Consider the following 21927-nt stretch of genomic DNA (forward strand, 5'->3'; position numbering starts at 1 on the left):
AGGGGACAGCCCTGGTCAGCCTGTCTCTGGCCTGCTCACAGCTAGCTGACTGGAGGGGGAGGTGGAGGCGAGTACACAGCTCATTCAGGTCCCATTATGAAGTGTAAAACATGGGAACTTTAGAATGACTGAATGTTTGCCACCTCTGCCCTTTACACCCCTCCTTTACACAGTCACCTCCAGGAAAGATGCCAGAAAACTGAATGTGATCCATGAAGCTTACACACTTTCTCAGATCTGAAGTTTAACTGAAGAACTCAGTTAAACTGAATACTCATGATACCTCTGCAGTCTCTCTCTCTCTCTACCTCCCTCCATCTCTCTCTCTCTCTCTCTCTCTCTCTCTACCTCCATATCTCTGTACCTCCATCCCTCCCCCTCCCCCCTCCCCCTCTCTACAACCCCCCTCCCCTTTCTATCCCTCCCTCCAACCCCCTCCTCTTTCTCTCCCTTTCTCATTCCCTCCCCCCCTGTTTCTCTTCATGAACCTAGTAAAAAGTCAAAGTAGAGGGCTTTAAATCTGGCCTTTCCTTTCAGGCAAACATGCATGTTTAATGCCAGGAAAGCCAGGATATGATTGCCCTCAAACATTCTCAATATGCTGCTTCGTACCTGTCAGACACGGCTGTAAGTCTCCCATTGGCTCGTCACAGCAGAATCCTCTCACCTCATTGGTTTCCTGCTTTAAACCTGACCATCAGGTGTTTCCCCCTAATCAAAGGCTCAACAGTTGCTTGGCCCTAACAATTAGTTTATTCAATCTATTTACTAAACTACCCGTGGATATCTGTCTGCTACAGCATGCGTCTGCCCAGGATGGAGGGCAGGATGTAAATTGGCATCGTGGGAGATCTGTCCTGCTTGCCTGCCAAGACCAGATGAAACGTCCACACAGGGTGTAAACACACAAACAGTGCCGCCTGAGACGCCCAGTTAGAACATGCCCCAGGGTCTGTTATCTCCCCCCTGGTGGGCCGAGCCAATGAGAGACCGTCTGTGTCAATAATGGGCATCATGGGCTGGGGGCTGGACCAATGGAGGGCAAGGAACTCACCTTTGCAAACGTTGCAGCACCTGTTGTCGGGCAGAATCTGCTCTCTGACAGAACAGTTGAGGTCTGGACAGGTCTCTGACACTTTTCACCATCAAGCCATTCTGAGGGAAACGGGGAGAGGATGGAGACATTACACATATTTAGAACATATATAGCAGACATATAGCAGATAGACACAGGGGAAGGAGGGAAACTAAAGATTGAACAGCAGTGCTGTACATTAACAATAGGGCACATACAAAAGGGAAGAAAAAAAACAGATCAACTCTCTACACACACACACACACACACACACACAAACTTGAACCACATGCACAAACTTGAACCACATGCACACACACAAAGAAAGAGAACAGAGGGGGGTAGATAAAACACTGTTTTCTTCCCATGAGGTTTAAAAACAAACAGTTGTGTGTAGCGTTGCCACAACAGCCTGTCTACATAGTCAGGGTCCCTATACACCCTTCACTGTGAAGCACCACCAAAGCCCTGCAACACAACTCTACCTCTCTCTACCACAGCCCTGCAGCACAACTCTACCTCTCTCTACCACAGCCCTGCAACACAACTCTACCTCTCTCTACCACAGCCCTGCAGCACAACTCTACCTCTCTCTACCAAAGCCCTGCAACACAACTCTACCTCTCTCTACCAAAGCCCTGCAACACAACTCTACCTCTCTCTACCACAGCCCTGCAGCACAACTCTACCTCTCTCTACCACAGCCCTGCAACACAGCTCTACCTCTCTCTACCACAGCCCTGCAACACAACTCTACCTCTCTCTACCAAAGCCCTGCAACACAACTCTACCTCTCTCTACCCACAGCCCTGCAGCACAACTCTACCTCTCTCTACCAAAGCCCTGCAACACAACTCTACCTCTCTCTACCACAGCCCTGCAACACAACTCTACCTCTCTCTACCACAGCCCTGCAACACAACTCTACCTCTCTCTACCACAGCCCTGCAACACAACTCTACCTCTCTCTACCAAAGCCCTGCAACACAACTCTACCTCTCTCTACCACAGCCCTGCAACACAACTCTACCTCTCTCTACCAAAGCCCTGCAACACAACTCTACCTCTCTCTACCACAGCCCTGCAACACAACTCTACCTCTCTCTACCACAGCCCTGCAACACAACTCTACCTCTCTCTACCACAAGCCCTGCAACAAAACGCTACCTCTCTCTACCAAAGCCCTGCAACACAACTCTACCTCTCTGTACCACAGCCCTGCAACACAACTCTACCTCTCTCTACCACAGCCCTGCAGCACAACTCTACCTCTCTCTACCACAGCCCTGCAGCACAACTCTACCTCTCTCTACCACAGCCCTGCAACACAACGCTACCTCTCTCTACCACAGCCCTGCAACACAACTCTACCTCTCTCTACCACAGTCCTGCAACACAACTCTACCTCTCTCTACCACAGCCCTGCAGCACAACTCTACCTCTCTCTACCACAGCCCTACAACACAACTCTACCTCTCTCTACCACAGCCCTGCAGCACAACTCTACCTCTCTCTACCACAGCCCTGCAACACAACTCTACCTCTCTCTACCACAGCCCTGCAGCACAACTCTACCTCTCTCTCTCTCTCTCTCCCTCTCCCTCTCCCTCTCCCTCTCCCTCTCCCTCTCCCTCTCCCTCTCCCTCCTCCCTCTCCCTCTCCATCACAAGTTCTCTCTACCTCCCCCTTCCATTCTGTCTCTCTTTTTCATGTCTCTCTGTCATGGTTTTTATCTCTCTCCCTCTCTCTTCATCTCCTTGTCCCTCTCTTTCTCCCTCAAAGTTGCTTCAAAGTCGTCTCCTTCCAGGTGCCAGACCAACCTTCCTCCGTCTCCATGCTGCATGGGCTTCTGAAGGAGAGAAACAGTCCTGTCTGACCTCCATCTGACTCCATCTCTCTTCCGTCTTTCTCTTCCTCTCTTTCTCTCCTTTTCTCCTTTTCTCCCTCTCTCCATCTCCTCCCTCCCTCCCCCTCTCCTGGAGGAGGGAAGAGAGAAACTGTGCAGTCTCTCCTCCCTCTGACTCCTCCCCCGGCTCTTGAGATGACTGCACTCTGGGTGGGCAGTCTAGAGACTAGTCAGGCTCCTTGTGAGCACACAGCTAGGCAGGAAGACCTATCCAGAATGGGTTTAATCGAATATAAATGTATTAAATAAGAGCTTTATGCATTTTCATTATAATTATCTTTTGCTACACGATTGGAATTACTTAATATGTACAGATTTTGTATATTCACACACACACACACACAACTCTCTCGTTCTCTTCTTCTTCCTATATTACTCCCCACTCCTCCCCCCTAAACCCTGCTTCTCCATATGTCCATGTATATATTCATGTATATATTCATGTATATATTCATAGGGCTCTGTGTGTGGAATGCAGATACTGAGGTGATGGTGTTGCAGATACTGAGGTGATGGTGTTGCAGATACTGAGGTGATGGTGTTGTAGATACTGAGGCGATGGTGTTGTAGATACTGAGGTGATGGTGTTGCAGATACTGAGGTGATGGTGTTGCAGATACTGAGGTGATGGTGTTGTAGATACTGAGGCGATGGTGTTGTAGATACTGAGGCGATGGTGTTGCAGATACTGAGGTGATGGTGTTGCAGATACTGAGGTGATGGTGTTGCAGATACTGAGGTGATGGTGTTGCAGATACTGAGGTGATGGTGTTGCAGATACTGAGGTGATGGTGTTGTAGATACTGAGGTGATGGTGTTGCAGATACTGAGGTGATGGTGTATTATACACAAAGACTGAAGTAGCTCACTTCCTTCTACTTCCCTTCCCCTCTCCCTCCCCCTCTTCCTCCCCTTCTTCCTCATGCCTCCCCTCTCTCTCCTTCCTCCCTTCCCCCTCTTCCTTCCTCCCCTCTCCCTCCCCTCCTCCCTTCCCCTCTCCCCCTCTTGCAGTGGGGGCTGTGGAGAGTCTCAGAGGAAAAGCAGAGGGTCAGGCCAGTAATCAGCTCTCAGGAGACATTCTTTGACACACACACACACACACAAACACTCTCACTAATAAACAAACTCATACACACACACATACACTTTTCATTCTGACCTGGTAGCCTCATGCAGGATAAGTTTATCCAGAGTGGTTATCCGTGAAGCCTTGTTGTACACACACACACACACACACACCCACACACACCCACACACACACACCCACACACACACACACACACACACACACACACACAGCTGAAGGCTCTGATGGACAGACAGCTGACAAGGCAGGCCTGGGGAGACCCATGTCAACAGCTGTGGTCATTCAGGTAATATCAACTAAACATTATCAACTAAATATTCCTTTTTCCCTGGCTTTCTGTTTTAAAGGGTTATGGTTAGGCTCTCTGTCTGAAATAAGATCAAGCCAGTAATCAGACAAGCTGAGCTTTCTTTAAATGCTTTTCTGAAACAAACCTGTCAACCAAATGCAAGATGCTGATTCCAGGTCTGCGAGGCTAATCAAGCAGCCAGGAACCTCTTTGTTGGGATCTTCATAACTAATTACACTTATAAAAAAAAAATCTTAATAGCAACTTTGAAGATTTATTTATTTATTAAAGAAAGTTTCCTCCCACCCTGGACACTGTTTCAGTCACTCCCCTCTGGCGGAAGGCTGCGGTCCATCAGGACCAAAACCTCACACCACAAAAACAGTTTCTTCCCTTCCGCTGTTGGCCTCCTCAACAAGGCCAAGAGCTCACACTGACTTTAATGACTTCATGTCTTAAAACAATTGCATTTGCACTACTTCACAATTTGTGTAATATTTGTATTTTATATTGTATTTTATACTGTAAATTGGCAACTTATATTTTATTTTATGGCAACTTATATTTTATTTTATTGTATATTTTATTTTAATTGTATTCCACTTAGTATTGCTAGTTTATGTATCCTTAGTATAGTTAGACCATATATCTAAATTTAAGATTCCTATATGTTTATTGTATGCACCTTCCTGCCAAAGCAAATTCCTTGTCTGTGCAAACTTTCATGGCGAATAAATCCCTTTCTGATTCTGATTCTGGTTTCCCTGCTGGAGTAATGCCTGTTCCAGTGTCTCCCCACCTCCACCAGGGTGAAGCTGAGTGCTGGAGTAATGCCTGTTCCAGTGTGTCCCCAGCTCCACCAGGGTGAAGCTGAGTGCTGGAGTAATGCCTGTTCCAGTGTCTCCCCAGCTCCACCAGGGTGAAGCTGAGTGCTGGAGTAATGCCTGTTCCAGTGTGTCCCCACCTCCACCAGGGTGAAGCTGAGTGCTGGAGTAATGCCTGTTCCAGTGTGTCCCCAGCTCCACCAGGGTGAAGCTGAGTGCTGGAGTAATGCCTGTTCCAGTGGGTCCCCAGCTCCACCAGGGTGAAGCTGAGTGCTGGAGTAATGCCTGTTCCAGTGTCTCCCCACCTCCACCAGGGTGAAGCTGAGATCTGAAGCTTTTGTTTCAGCATCAGACAGCTCTCCACCCGCCTCCCACCAGGGCACACTGAACAGACTGTGTGTGTGCGCGTTTGTGTCTAGGAGTGTGCGAGTGTGTGTGCGTGTGTATGCGAGTGGATGTGTGTGTGTGTGTGCGCAAAAAGGGGACAGGGACTAATGAGGGCTGCTGGCTAATTGAATAACTCAAGAGATCAATCCAGCATGTAAGGCCATAACACACACACGCACAGCAGGAGGCATGCTGGTCTGTGTGGGTTTGAATCTGTATTCAAATTCAGCAGATCCTCTGACGATCCATCCTCAGACATCCCATAATGCTCGAGGGGTGGGGAGGAGAGGAAGTGAAGAGGAGGAGAGGAGGAGGTGAAGAGGAGCAGGTGAGGAGAGGAAAGGAGGAGGAAGGAGAGGAGCAGGTGAGGAGAGGAAAGGAGGAGGAAGGAGAGGAGCAGGTGAGGAGAGGAGGAGGAAGGAGAGGAGCAGGTGAGGAGAGGAGGAGGAAGGAGAGGAGCAGGTGAGGAGAGGAGGAGGAAGGAGAGGAGCAGGTGAGGAGAGGAGAGGAGGAGGAAGGAGAGGAGCAGGTGAGGAGAGGAGGAGAAGTGTTACCTTGCACTCTCTGCAGCTCTTGGTCAGGAGTCGCTGTCCCTCAGAGAAGGTCTGGCCCAGGTAGGAACACTTAGCTGTAGAAGACAATATGACTCAGGTCTGAGAGGAGAAGGAGGAGGAGGAGGGAGGAGAGGAGAAGGAGGAGGGAGAGGAGGAGGAGAAGGAGGAGGAGAGGAGGAGGAGGAGGGAGAGGAGGAGGAGAAGGAGGAGGAGAGGAGGAGGAGGAGGGAGAGGAGGAGGAGAAGGAGGAGGGAGAAGAGGCATCCACCCTGACCCGGGCTGTGTTGGTGTTTGTGTTGAGAGACTGGTTACATGGTGCTGGGATCTCTTTCAAATCAGCTTCTAAAAAAAAGTTTGAGGTTCTGAAGATCTGAATAGGTAATTCAGTGGGAGGGAGAGGAGGAGAGGAGAGAGAGGAGAGGGGGAGAGAGGGAGAGGAAGAGAGGAGAGGGGGAGAGGAGGAGAGGAGAGGGGGAGAGGAGGAGAGGGGTAGAGGAGGAGAGGGGTTAAAGGAGGAGAAAAGAGGGGTAGAGGAGGAGAGGAGGAGAGGGGGAGAGGAGGAGAGGAGGAGAGAGGGGAGAGGAGGAGAGGAGGAGAGGAGGGGGAGGAGAGGGGGTAGAGGGGGAGAGGGGAGGAGGATAGAAGGAGAAGAGAGGGGTAGAGGAGGAGAGGAGGAGAGGGGTAGAGAAGGAGAGGAGAGGAGAGGAGGACAGGAGGAGAGGAGAGGAGGAGAGGAGGAGAGGAGAGGGGGAGAGGAAGATAGGAGGAGAGGAGAGGGGGAGGAGGGGGAGGGGAGGAGAGGAGAGGGGGAGAGGAGGAGAGCGGCTCTCGTTAAGCTGTTTGAACATCCCAGCTTCTCCAGCGCCCCTGCAGAAAGCAGACGTCTGAACAGCTACTGGAGCCACGACAGGCCTCCCACACCTGAGACACCAGCCCAGCCAGCGCCTGGAGAACAGCTTCTGACTGCAGATCAAGAGGATGTAGGTTTGAATCCTGGGGTGGAGGGGCCAGGGGGGGCCGGGGGGCCAGGGAGATCCCGGAGGCCAGGGGGGCCGGGGGGCCAGGGGGCCAGGAAGATCCAGGAAGCCAGGGGGGCCCAGGGGATCGTGGGGGGATGGGGGGATACTCACGTCGGCATCGTTTACAGCAGGTCCCCTCCACATGGACAGGAAGTGAATCATCGGAGCAGTTGGTCGGGGCGCAGAACATCCTGCGACACTCCACCACACCGTTTCTGTAAAGGCAGAAGGTTTACTAAACACACACACCACCTCCCACACCGTTCTGTAAAGGGCAGAAGGTTTACTAAACACACACTCCACCACACCGTTCTGTAAAGGCAGAAGGTTTACTAAACACACACTCCACCACACCGTTCTGTAAAGGCAGAAGGTTTACTAAACACACACTCCACCACACCGTTCTGTAAAGGCAGAAGGTTTACTAAACACACACACCACCTCCCACACCGTTCTGTAAAGGCAGAAGGTTTACTAAACACACACACCACCTCCCACACCGTTCTGTAAAGGCAGAAGGTTTACTAAACACACACACCACCTCCCACACCGTTCTGTAAAGGCAGAAGGTTTACTAAACACAGATCTGTTTCTGGGTCTTTCTGGGTCTGTTGTGGGACTAGGTGAAGTGGATCTTGCTGGTCTGTTCTGTTCTGTTGTGAGGCTAGGTGAAGTGGATCTTGCTGGTCTTGCGGATCGTTTCAGATGAGACCAAAATGACCTCCATGATGGGTCAACTCATCCAGCTCTAACAAGAGGACCTGCGTGTGTGTGTGTGTGGCCAGGGTAACCCACCTTGCAGATACAGGTCCTACAGTGGTGTGTTTCTGTCCAGAGCTCCTGGTCCCTGTAGATCAGCCCTCCAGCCTGGCAGCTCCTCTCACAGTGACAGCCCTCCAGCTGGGTGAGCCTGGACTCAGCATAGTTCAGCTGCACGGCACACAAACACATGCACACACATGCACACACACACACACACATGCACACACATGCACACACACACACATGCACACACATATACTTTGTTACTGTACTTAAGTAGATTTTATTTCAAGAATATTTTTGAAAAAAGGTTTAAAAACTGGTTGCATCTATGCAAACTTTCGAAATTCCTTTTGGGGATTTCTTTTTACCTGTTGAAACCACACACACACACACTCACACACACACTCACACACACACACACTCACACACACACAGAAACATGCTGCAACCCAAGCTTCGCGTCCCTGACACACAGTCAGTGGGACTTTAGAGGTGAGCAATTATTCATCCTCCACACTGTCACCATCTGCCCCTCCTCCCCCCTCCTCCCCCCTCCTTCTCTTGCTTCGCTCCTCTCTCTCTCTGTGTGCTACTGTGGTCTCTCTCTCCCTGTGCTACTGTGGTCTCTCTCTATGTGCTACTGTGGTCTCTCTCTCTCTGTGTGCTACTGTGGTCTCTCTCTGTGTGCTACTGTGGTCTCTCTCTCTCTCTATGTGCTACTGTGGTCTCTCTCTCTCTCTATGTGCTACTGTGGTCTCTCTCTCTCTCTATGTGCTACTGTGGTCTCTCTCTCTCTCTCTCTATGTGCTACTGTGGTCTCTCTCTCTATGTGCTACTGTGGTCTCTCTCTCTGTGCTACTGTGGTCTATCTCTCTCTGTGCTACTGTGGTCTCTCTCTCTCTCTCTCTGTGCTACTGTGGTCTCTCTCTCTATGTGCTACTGTGGTCTCTCTCTCTCTCTGTGTGCTACTGTGGTCTCTCTCTGTGTGCTACTGTGGTCTCTCCTGCCACTGTCTACAGCTCAGCGGTACAGCAGCTGACTTCAGATCAGATGACAGGTTGGAATCCCCCCTGTACGTGTGCTAAATGAACAGATGGTTGTTGTTCCTTCCCACCTTAAGCGTCATCCTGGCCAGAAGCTCCTGCAGATCCATGATGCCCTGGACCAGACTCAAGAAGTCACTGCATGTCGGGCAAGCTCACCAGGAGAAGAGAGGGGGAGGACAGAGGAGGAGAGAGAGAGAGAGAGACAGAGACAGAAAGAGAGACAGAGACAGAGAGAGAGAGAGAGCGAGAGAGACAGAGAGAAAGAGAGAGATAGAGAGATAAGTCAAGCAGCACAGAGTGTGAGAGAGTGAGAACTCGCTTCACGTCATTAGACACCAGGTTGTTGTTATGTGTCCTGAGAACAGACCTTTCTCTGCACCAGTTCTATAGGTCAGCTGAGCATTTTAGCACTTTTTACATAAAAACTGATAAAACAGATACAGATAAAACAAATACTGCATGTAGAAAGTACAGCAGACGGTCAGTGACATCTCAGCTACCAGACACAGTGGTGAGAAACGACGTCTCATCTTCATAGTAGTATCTCCATAGCAGTTATCTAGACTAGCTAACATAGCTACAGTACTATCTGTCTAGCTGTTATCTAGACTAGTAAACATCTCTTCATACAGCAGGTTTGCTGCGAAGGGCAACCAGAGGGAGGAATATTGAATATGAATTATTGATATAGAAGAAAGGTGAGTATGGATGGAGAGAAGGATGAGAGGAGGGAGAGGGGAAGGAAAAGACAAATGCAGGAGACGAGGTGAGGAGAGAGAGGGGGAGGGAGATAGAGAGAAGGTGAGATAGGAGGAGAGAGAGGGGGAGGGAGATAGAGAGAAGGTGAGATAGGAGGAGAAAATGAGCTTGGATAGTTCAGTAGTACTTCTTTACTTACTGCGATTTAAGTTGGGACACTGAGAGATGTAGCCATTCGGAGCGAAAATGAACTTGACATCCTGTATAATACCCTGCAGAGAGAGAGAGAGACAGAGAGACAGAGGGACAGAGGGACAGAGAGAGACAGAGAGAGAGACAGAGAGACAGAGAGAGAGAGAGAGAGAGAGAGAGAGAGAGAGAGACACACAGGGAGAGAGAGAGACAGAGAGAGAGAGAGAGAGAGAGAGAGAGAGAGAGAGAGACACAGGGAGAGAGAGAGACAGAGAGAGAGAGAGAGAGAGAGAGAGAGAGAGAGAGAGAGAGAGAGAGAGAGAGAGAGAGAGAGAGAGAGAGATTAAAAAGACACTCAGTTTCCACTAGAGAGCTCGTAGTGTAACTGTTGAGTCATGGTGATCGTCATGGTGATCTGTAATCTTCTTTCTCTCCATCTGTCATCCCTGAATGCATCTGGTACCTGATTCTATACCGACACCCAGGAGACTAGCAGAGAAGCACACACATAAACACACACACACAAACACACACACATAAACACACACACATAGTTCACTCACACACCTGAATTGTGTCATTGTGAATGCAGGTAAAGATGTTGAGAGAGAGGTCTGTGACCTCTACAGGAATCCTGACCAAGCATGCCTTCTGCTGATCAATAGATAATACCGCCTGAAGCAAGACACACACACACACACAGCCCCCCTCCCATCATAGTCAACACAGAAACATGGGATCCTGTGTGGAGCACATTCATTATTTAAAAAAAGAATCACTAATAACTAGAAAAGGTACATTTCCTGAAGAAAATGTGTGTGTTTGCTGAAAGCAGTTGAAATTATTTTGTTTTGATGGTTTGAATAGTGAAGTAGATTTTACAAAGTTGTCGAAAAAAGAGTGCTGAAAAGTTTCTTACTTATTTTCATACATTTAAAAGGGTTAAAAGTATTAAAGTATTAAAGAATGAAAGACTAAGAAACAGAAAAAAGTTTGAAGTTTGAAAAATGAGCAAATACAGTGATGAAGAGTATATTGCATACCAGTTATCAATATCATAGCAGACAAAAGTGTTGCTTTGAAACCAAAATGGTGAGACAGTGTTAAAGGTATATCTGTCATTGTTATGCAGTATTTTCTTACAGTTGAAAAAGGACAAAAAAGAGTGATGAAAAGGGTATCTTATTTTATTTCATAAATGTTAAAGCGTTTTGTTGGAGGTCAATGCTCTTAGGACAGTCACCCCCATCACCCTGTGCGACTCCCCAGTCAACACTGTGGAGTCCTTTCGCTTCCTGGGCACCATCCTCTCCCAGGACCTCAAGTGGGAACTGAACATCAGCTCCCTCACCAAGAAAGCACAACAGAGGATGTACTTCCTACGGCAGCAGAAAAAATTCAACCTGCCAAAGACAATGATGGTGCACTTCTACACAGCCATCATTGAGTCCATCCTCACTTCTTCTATCACCATCTGGTACGCTGCTGCCACTGCCACCTCGAGGACCCTGAGGCGAGCAAGCAAGATTGTGGCTGACCCCTCCCACCCTCGACACTCTCTGTTTCAGCCACTCCCCTCCGGCAGAAGGCTGCGGTCCCTCAGCACCAAAACCACACGCCACACAAACATCCCATCCGCTGCTGGCCTCTTCAACAAGGCCAAGGACTCCCACTGACTTGACCACTTATCACTTTATCTGCACAAGACACCTTGCCATATTGCACTATGTTGCCCTATTTGTACTATAGCCATTTTATATTTTATTTCATTCTAAATCTTTTACATTTTTAGCCCCTTAGTAAAAGTTAGACTTGTACTTTTCTCATGGCTAAAATTGGAAGAGACGATCTGATAGGCTGCAGAGGATATCTTTTAGAAAAAATGCATTTGTGAATCTAAGCGCGTCAGGAAAGTTCCAAAACTCCACACCAACGAATGCAGGGATTCACACCAACGAATGCAGGGATTCACACCAACGAATGCATGGATTTGTAACTTGTGTTTGTCAGGTTGCAAACGAATGTAATAGGGTCATTTATGTGTGAATCGTGTTACGTTTGTTTGTTTGGATCGTGTTACGTTTGTTTGTATGAATCGTGTTACGTTTGTTTGGATCGTGTTAAGTTTGTTTGAATCGTGTTGCGTTTGTTTGAATTATGAAACTAATCTAACTCCATAGGTGTCAGGTGGCTGAGCGGTTAGGTAATCGGGCTAGTAATCAGAAGGTTGCTGGTTCAATGCCCGGCCATGCCAAATGACGTTGTGTCCTTGGGCAAGGCGCTTCACCCTACTTGCCTCAGGGGAATGTCCCTGTACTTACTGTAAGTCGCTCTGGATAAGAACGTCTGCTAAATGACTACATGTAATATATGTGTATGTGTTTCTATTTACTTATCCATGTATTTTTTCTACCAATTAGTTGGCAACATTAATAATATACCAACTTGAATAATAATAACATGGATACAAGTTGTACAAGTTGTGTGGTGTAATTACACGTATGTGTTTAAACTGCCATGTGTGTCTCTCTGTATGTAAGTGTATGAAATACAAGTATATAAGGCCATGATTTACATTAATGAATATTTCTGTTATTCCACCATTGCTTTGGCAATATGAACAATCGTTGTAAACAACACTATGTCTGCTGGGAAGTAGGAAACAAACAGCACAAACTCCCAGACATGTTACAGCTTCTAGTGTTTGAGATGTGTGTGTGCATGATAATGTGTGTGTTTGAGATGTGTGTGTGCATGAGAATGTGTGTGTGCGTCTCAGACAGCCAGGTGCAGCTGGAGAGCCAGAAAGTTCTGGAGACTGAACTAGGTGATAGAAAGCTGTCTTTAAATACCAGAGCTTTCCTGCTGCAGAAACACAGGGAGGGAGCGGGGGAAACAAAGATGGAGAGGAGAGAGAGAGAGGGAGAGAGGGTGTGTGTGTGTGTGTGAGTGTGTGTGTGTGTGAGGGTGTGTGTGTGAGGGTGTGTGTGTGCGTGTGAGTGTGTGTGTGTGTGTGTGAGTGAGTGTGTGTGTGTGTGTGTGTGTGGTGCGTGTGAGTGTGTCTAACCTTGAAGAGGCCGTGCTTGTGGCTGTGCTGGCCGAGCCAGACTGCGCTGCCTGGGGTGAGGTCCATCTGGGGGGGGTCGATCACACGCTCGTAGATCCTGGAGACACACAGGACACACCCAGTTACACACACCAGACCTAACACACACACACACCAGACCTAACACACACACACACCAGACCTGACACACATACACAAGGGCATAACCATGGTTTAGACATTGGGGGGGTCCAAATGAATACCCTTTCCCATATTTTTGTTGTTGTTAAGTGCATTGCCTACAATTCTATATTCATACATGAACATTTGCACATTTAGAACATAGTTTCGAGGACTTCATTGACCATTTTTAATTCCCATCTAAAGGAATAGTGTAATTTCTCCGAGACAGGTGAGGAAGGGAGGTGAGGAGGGGAGGGGAGGTGGGAGGGGAGATGAGGAGGGGAGGTAGGTGAGGAGGGGAGGTGAGAAGGGAGGAGGTTGGAGGGGAGGTGAGGAGGGGAGGTGAGGAAGGGAGGGGGGGAGGGGAGGAGGGGAGGTGAGGAGGGGAGGTGAGGATGGGAGGGGAGGAGGTGAGGAGGGGAGGTGAGGAGGGGAGGTGAGGTGGGAGGGGAGGGGAGGAGAGGAAGTAGGTGGGAGGGGAGGTGAGGAGGGGAGGGGAGATGAGGAGGGGAGGTGAGGAGGGGAGATGAGGAGGGGAGGGGAGGAGGGGAGGTGGGGGGGAGGTGAGGAGGGGAGATGAGGAGGGGAGGTGGGGGGTAGGTGAGGAGGGGAGGTGGGGGGGAGGTGAGGTGGGGAGATGAGGTACTGGGGGGGTGTAACAGGGCCAGGTGGGATCTGCTCATCCATAACCTGTAAAATGGAGCACTGCTCTATTTTCACCTCTCTCCTCTTAACCTTTAGAAACACAGAGAAATGGAGGGAGGAAGGGAGGAAGAGGGAGAGAGTTATTCCATCTCTACACTGTGGAGTCAGACCCAGTGGACCAGCTACTAGCCTCCCAGTTGGACTCCCATACACACACACACACAGTCCAGGCTAAGATGCACAAGAGACACAGTATGAAAGGTAATGTCTCTGGAACAGGCGGTTAACATATCTGAAACTCCTCTCAAACAGTCTTTCATCTCCAGCAGGGAGAAGAACATTTAGTTCTCTGGCATCCCTCGTCCGCCTTCAAAGGAGAGATCTCAATCAGGGTCTTGATTACGCTCTCAGGGAGAGGCTGCTCTCTCAGGAAGAGGCTGCTCTCTCAGGAGGAAGCTGCTCTCTCAGGAAGAGGCTGCTCTCTCAGGAGGAAGCTGCTCTCTCAGGAAGAGGCTGCTCTCTCAGGAAGAGGCTGCTCTCTCAGGAAGAGGCTGCTCTCTCAGGAAGAGGCTGCTCTCTCAGGAAGAGGCTGCTCTCTCAGGAAGACGGTGCTCTCTCAGGAGGAGGCTGCTCTCTCAGGCAGGGTGAGGCAGGGGCTGCCAGGGTGAGGCAGGGTGAGGCAGGGGCTGCCAGGGTGAGGCAGGGTGAGGCAGGGGCTGCCAGGGGTAGGCAGGGTGAGGCAGGGGCTGCCAGGGGTAGGCAGGGTGAGGCAGGGGCTGCCAGGGGTAGGCAGGGTGAGGCAGGGGCTGCCAGGGGTAGGCAGGGTGAGGCAGGGCGAGGGAGGGTGAGGCAGGGTGACCTCCTGGATCCCACCCACTTTTTGAAAACAGCAAATCTGTCCCCCCCCACATGTTAATAAGAAAATGATATTTAACTATATTTATTCAGTCACATTTGAAAACCAACTACGCCTCTAAATCCAATGTAGGAGATCCAGGTGGTGCTGTCAAGCCCGTCCTCTGAGCTGGACCAGACAGACCTGGGAAGACCCCGCTCTCTCGGCTAGGGGACTGGGACATGGTGCAGATCTGGGGTTGATAGGTGAGGCCAAATCACAGGCCGTCATCATGGTTTATGGTGATAAATGAGTGCTGATTGGCTGGAGTTTAACATCACGTCGAGCTCGTCTCTCCTTGCAGTTGCGGGTGATCTGTTTCACCACAGCTTGAAATCAAAAGCTCAATCAAAGCAATTAGGAATCGCAACGCCGCCGCAACGCCGCCGCTCCCGACTGGCCGCTCTCAGAACTGCCTTGTATCGTTAATTAACACTGTTTTGAACTCTGGTTACACAGGAAATGCGTCTTTAGTGTTTCCTGTCCAGAGAGCTTGTTAACAGAGTTAGGGTTAGCTAGTTAGTTAACACTAACCCTTGTTAACAGAGCAGAAACAGGGCATCTACCAGGGGGGAGTTTGGCTCAGGGGCAGAAAAGTTGCAGGTTCAAATCCCTCCTCGTTTGTTGACTTGGACAGAACTGTTCATAATCCATTAACTAAAAACATGATTATGGTCACTCTTCGTCTCAGCAGCCCAGCCAGCCGTCCAGAGGGTAGGGGCATGGCGGGCTTCCTGGAAGATGGTACACTACTTCCTGTTCATAACACACCTCTTCATCGGAGGCTAATGCCTACAGTCCACACTTGTCAATACATAAGATAGAAATCAGATATGTTGATTCTTGCCAAAGCAGACAAAATGCACTGAGAGCTAAACAGTGATGATCTCCTTCAAGTTCTGCTGCACTGGAACCTGCTCCCTGTGATTTCCCCTCAATCTGCAGGAGTCAACTTCTAGTTCTACAGCGTCCATTCAGCCTCTCCTTTTACAGCCTCTATTCAGCCTCTAGTTCTACAACCTCTATTCAGCTGGCTTCCCCTGCCCCCAGGTGTTCCTGTTGAGGGACAGCAGCTTCAGCCATCATCCTGGAAATCCCACAGTCACCTTCAGTTCTGTCTTCAAACACACCTTCAGTCACTCCATCGCACTGAGCGGAGCTGAGAAACCAGTCAATCAGCCGTGTTATGCAAATGACATGACAAAGAAACAAGCATTGATTGGGAACTGAGCTACCCATGATCTCATTACCTGTAATACGTATCCTTCAAACTCACCATTATTAGCTCTAAAACACCCATATCATAATTCACATTATTCATCCAGAGCTACAACAAAGCAAACTGTTAGAAATGGACCTCAGAATGTGTCTGGTGAATCATTTCGTTTGGGATGTTCATTCACCAACGAGAGGGTTTTCTTCAGCAGACACCTGAGGACCATCTTCCCAGACGACCAGGAGGGGCATCTTCACTCAAACTGGAGCACATCTCATTAGGAAGGAGTGTGTCTCATGTTTAATGGATGAAATGACCCAAATCCCTTCCTCTACGTGGCTGTGTAGTGGAAGGGGGCTTGCTGTTCCCTGTGCATCTGAAGACATCATCTGGCTTTGTCACAATATTCCCCCTGGACCTACAGGCTGCTCCAACCCTGTCAGACATCTTTAATTACTTCACCCCAACAATGACCTTATCAGCTGAGATAAGCACCTGGCCTGCTCTGATAAGAAGCAGATTCAACACCGCGAGACATGGCTGTCAACATATGCAGTGAATAAGGTGGAGTAGAGAGTTTGTGTGTGTCTACAATGAGTGTGTGTGTGTCTACAATGAGTGTGTGTGTGTCTACAATGAGTGTGTGTGTGTCTACAATGAGTCTGTGTGTGAGTCTACAGCCCTGGTTACAACTGCCACATTTAGGCTAGGGGGGAGGCGGGGGAGGCTGGGGTGAGAATGAGGGAGACTAGGGGGGAGGCTGGGGTAAGGCTGGAGGAGACTAACAGGAGGCTGGGGTGAGGCGTGTATACAGATGGCTGTTTTACATGATGTCATGTTACACTGGTTACATGATGTCATGTTACACTGGTTGCATGATGTCATGTTACTCTGGTTCCAATTCACTAAGGAACACTTATACCTGGCCAGGCCAGTAATTAGGGATGTGAAAAACTGTTTTACTGAAGTCATCATGAGGTCTCCATATTTCTGGAATTTTAAAAGACTAAGCCTACACTTGATCACCTTTATTGATCCTCCTGACCACTGTCACCTGACCACTGACACCTGACCACTGTCACCTGACCACTGTCACCTGACCTGGAAGCCCCTCCAATCAATCAGCTGTCATAAAGAACACCTTCCACACGCCCAGGGTAGTCCCACACGCTCTGCCGAGGTCCTCTGGTGTTCGTCAATACTCATCCCTCCTCCCTGCCTCACCCCGGCCTCCCCCCTGCCTTCCTTACCACCAGGCCATGCACAGCACCATAGGCAAAATCAATGTCTGAAAAGGGTTTACATTTAACATTCATTGACATTTCTAGTTTTCCTTCATTAGGCTCTATGTTCCAGGAGAGTAATTATCAGCTGGGAGGCTGGAGAGCAGGGCACAGGCCCTAGTATTGATCCTGCAGTGGGAGTTCTGCTGGAACAGTGGCATTGATCGCAGGCTGGAGGCTCTCAGGTCGTATTATTCCACAGCTGGTGTTGTGTGTCAGAGGCTACCTGACCAACCACATGCTCCGACCAACCACACGCTCCGACCAACCACACACTTCGACCAACCACACGCTCCGACCAACCACACGCTCCAGCCAACCACACGCTCCGACACGATGCAGAATGCAAGCCTCCTAGCCTTTTCCCAAACAGCCTCCCAGCCAAATATGGACAGTGTTTCCCACACAGACTAATTTCTGGCGGTGCGCCACAGAATCAACACAGACCGCCACATATTGCCTTTCGTTATTCGCTTTTTAAAACATGCAGCGTATTCGTTCAGCTGCATTTCCTTTCCCTGCTCTCCCTCCGTCTCTGTCACTCACACGTCTCTCTCTAACTCTCTCCCACACATTAAAAGTGCTATAAAAAATATTTTTTATTCTGAATACAATGTTGTCAGTGTGTTAAGGTTGGAGTCCCGACCAGAAACTTAGCGAACAAGTGAATGCGCCTTCTTTAGAAAGTTTACTAGTCGCAAGTTAGTAAAATGCAGTTAGGTTGTCGAGATCAAAACACTATATGTAGCAGCTGTGAATATTTCATCCTCTACAACATCCGGAAGATCAGGAGATACCTGTCTGAGCACTCCACCCAGCTGCTTGTCCAAGCACTTGTCCTCTCCAAGTTGGACTACTGCAACTCGCTGCTCGCTGGTCTCCCAGCATGTGCAACCTGCCCTCTTCAGAGGATTCAGAACGCAGCGGCCCGCCTGGTCTACAATCTACCCAGACGCTCCCATGTTACCCCGCTCCTCATCTCTCTCCACTGGCTACCCATCAACGCCCGTATCAGATTCAAGGCCCTGGTACTGACCTTCCGAGCAGTGAGCGATACTGCACCCGACCACATCAAGTCTCTCCTGCAGCCTTACACCCCCACCCGTCACCTACGGTCTTCTTCAGACAACCGCCTGGTAGTCCCACCGCTCAAGACCGCCCGGTCCCAACACAAGCTCTTCTCCTGCCTGGCACCCCAGTGGTGGAATCACCTCCCCACCTCCATCAGAGACACAGACTGTCTCCCCACCTTCAAGAAAAGGCTCAAGACGCACTTGTTCCGGGAGTACAACGGCACTTAGGAATGCTTGGCTGGACCTGATGTTAGTTTCCTCCAGGATCACAATTACTCTTATTGAGAGACTTGTTGCTCTTGTAGGTTAGTTATCACGAAGTTAACTCTTTAATCTTCTACTCGCTGTGAAATATTTTACTGCTGATTGTTCTTCTACAGGTACAGTCTTGCACTTTTTAGGGTTCATGTTGTTTTAATTTGTAACTTGTATAACTGTATGCTCTTATGGGTCTTCCCTTTTGGCACTTGTTTAGTTTTTTCACAATGTATGCTTCATGTTTTGGCTGCTTGCAATGTTTGGGACTACCTCGTTGTTATGATCAGTGACCTATGCTCTTTTGTAAGCTCTTTCTTGGAAGTCGCTTTGGATAAAAGCGTCTGCTAAATGCATAAATGTAAATAGTTAAGTTATTTGTTTTACTCTTACACTGAATGTTTGCTGCTTCAATCCAGATGAATATTGAAAAGCATTTTCCGCGACTGAAAAAGCCACGTGTTGAGGATAAGGACCAGCATGAACAAGAGGTATCAGTCTGAAACAGAGCTCAATAGTCCGACCAGATTAGTTATGTTATTAATTTGTTTACAATATTTTCAGGCTTGAACCAGTGCTGCTCAAGCACAAAGACAGGGTCAGGAGATACTCTGGGCGTGAGGGTTTTTGTGAAGGTGTGAATCATTTTTGAATCATATTTAATATAATAAAGCACTGTGTAACAAATGATTAATTTAGGAGGGAGGGGAATACAGACATACAATGTCAATCAATGCTAAAAAGCAAAGCAGCAAGGCTCTGAAAGAGGTCAGGTCTGGTCATCACAAAGGAGAGGCAGGACAGACATGATACACACTCTGCAGACATCTCACCATCACCACCACCTCTGCCTCCATCACCTGATTACCATCACCTGATCACCACCTGATCACCTCCACACCATCACCACCACACCTCTCCCTCCATCACCACACCATGAAACAGTCCATCCTGTCCTTTGTAGCTGTGGGCCGTGACGTGGAGATAAGGAGAGGAAAGCCTTCCAACCCAGCAGCAGATCCAGACTAGGGACAGAAAGGTTCATTAGCATGTCCACATGCTGTTACTGCATCTGCTGGAGAGGATTCTGCCGCAACCAGGAGCAGCATTAGCACCTTCTCAAACACACCTACACACACACACGCTTACACACACGCATACAAGCATGGGTGCACGCACACACACACACACCAAGCAGCGTGCACACATGCACACTCTCATGCATAAACACCTTCACATACTCACACACCCACACACCACAGTCCCCATGGATGGAACACTGGGTATCAAGCTTTCACTTGGCAGCTTTGAGACATTGATACATTAGTTAAGCCAAGACACATTAGAGGCATTCATAGGCTTTATAGGTTTCACAAAAGCCAACAATCCAATGTGTTCTTTCACTGATAAAAAATAACTAATGGACTCCATATTGAGCAGTCTGCATTAATTATGCTTCTAGATATTATTTAGCGGGATAAATCATTGAACCCTGCCATTGATGACTGTGATAAACCCACACACATACAGACACACAGTCATGGGCACACTCCGAGTCACACTGTCAGAGGAATGTGCATGGCTGAATCCATCATGAGACAGATCCACCAGAGAGATTTAGGGACCATGGGCCGTGAGAATGACAGCCCAGGTTTGGGTGGCATCTGCCAGGTCAGGCATTCACCGCCACAACCACCCAGAGTCCTGCCTTATGGTTCAGAATACTTAAACACAATAAAAACACTGTCTCTTTCTTTATAAGTCAACTGGCATATCCTCTGCCCCTCTTCCCTCCCTCCCACCCGCCCGAACCCATCCCAATGTCACTCTCCACCTCGCTCTTTCCTACACACAGTCTACCTCTTAATCATCCTCCACTCACAACCAAAAAAGAGAGAGCATGGAAGAAGTAGAGAGAAAGAAAGAAAGCAGAGTTTGGCTGAACAAGAGATGGAGAGAGGATGTAGATTCTGAGATGGAAGAGAGCAGAGCAGAGAGAGCAGAGCTACAGAGAGAGAGAGGGGGAGGGAGAGAGGCTGGTACGAGGTCTGGTTGTACCAACGGCCCTCAGGGAACAAGTCAACAGCAACAGGAAAGCAGCGCCTTTCAACTCAGTTCTGCTTGAAGGTTAGCCTTCATATCACATCTGAAGATTACACAGAGACCACGCATCACTGGAGGAGCAGCGAGGGGCTGAGCAGTGTGTGTGTGTGTGTGTGTGTGTGTGAGTGTGTGTGTAGATGCTGAGAAAACAGTGGGTGTTTGTGTTAGAAGCTGCCTCTACCTAATCACCTGACCACCTAGTCACCTGACTTCCTAGCCAGCTAGTCACTTAACCACCTGTCCATCTAGTCACCTAGCCAACTAGTTAACTAGCCAGCTAGTTACCAAACCACCAAGCCAGCTAACCACCTAACCATCTGGTCACTTAACCACCTAGTCGGCTAACCACCTAACCAGCACTAAGGTGACCTTGTCAGGTGTGAGTATACAAGGAAGAGGACCCGCATCAGACAGCTCACACAGTGAGAGTGGCGTGTGTGGCGTGTGTGGCGTGTGTGGCGTGTGCGGCGTGGCTGATGGCACTACGGCGATTAGCTCCACTGATCCACCAGGACAAAGGATCCGGTGGTGGCGGAAAATACAACTGCCGCCCGCGACGAGAGGAATAAGCGGAAATTAAATTTGTGAAGATTAATTATGTCCCTTAATTAGCACCAAATGACCTTTTCTGGGCGGGCGGATTTGCTGCTTCATTCTTACAGTTACAGTACGAACACGTGACACACATTCACCCCCACGCACACACATGCATGCACACTCAACCCCTACACACATTTACCTGGCAGGTAATCAGTGAAGAAGCTGCAGAGACGTTTTCATTCTGTGGTTTTGAGTGTTCAGGAGGAATCTCTTGGTGTTATGAGGCACTAGACACCTTCCTTGGTAGTCATTCATGTGTAAATACTGTAACTCCCTGAACAATTTATCAAAGAACATTGTGCAAGTAAATCTATATTATCCCACGGATTTAAAAAAGAACCACAGAGAGAGAGGGAGAGAGAGACAGAGTGAGTGAGAGAGAGAGAGAGAGATAAAGAGAGAGAGAGATAAAGAGAGAGAGAGAGAGAGAGAGAGAGAGAGAGAGAGAGAGAGTGAGTGAGTGAGTGAGTGAGTGAGTGAGTGAGTGAGTGAGTGAGTGAGAGAGTGAGAGAGTGAGAGAGTGAGAGAGTGAGAGAGTGAGAGAGAGTGAGAGAGTGAGAGAGAGAGAGAGAGAGAGAGAGAGAGAGAGAGAGAGAGAGAGAGAGAGAGAGAGAGAGAGAGAGAGAGTGAGACAGAGTGAGAGATAGAAAAGACAGTTTGTATGAGAGAGAGAGAGAAGCAGAAAGAGGGAGACAGAAGCAAGGGGAGAGAAGCAGAGAGAGAGGGAGAGCAAACCAGACAAAAGCCAGTGATAAACAGAGTAATGGAGAGCTCTACCTCAGAGC

General features: G+C 48.9%; 1 protein-coding gene across 1 annotated transcript in view; it reads right to left on the reverse strand.

Moving 5' to 3' along the window:
• LOC124482086 (protein kinase C-binding protein NELL1-like) overlaps positions 1–21927 on the reverse strand; it is a 135694-nt gene that overhangs the window by 63782 nt on the left and 49985 nt on the right. The window contains 2 exon segments of the mRNA XM_047042439.1: positions 1044–1139; positions 1141–1155. Coding sequence (XP_046898395.1) covers positions 1044–1139; positions 1141–1155 — 111 coding nt within the window.

Source organism: Hypomesus transpacificus, chromosome 19 (assembly GCF_021917145.1).
Source record: "Hypomesus transpacificus isolate Combined female chromosome 19, fHypTra1, whole genome shotgun sequence".
NCBI lineage: Eukaryota > Metazoa > Chordata > Actinopteri > Osmeriformes > Osmeridae > Hypomesus > Hypomesus transpacificus.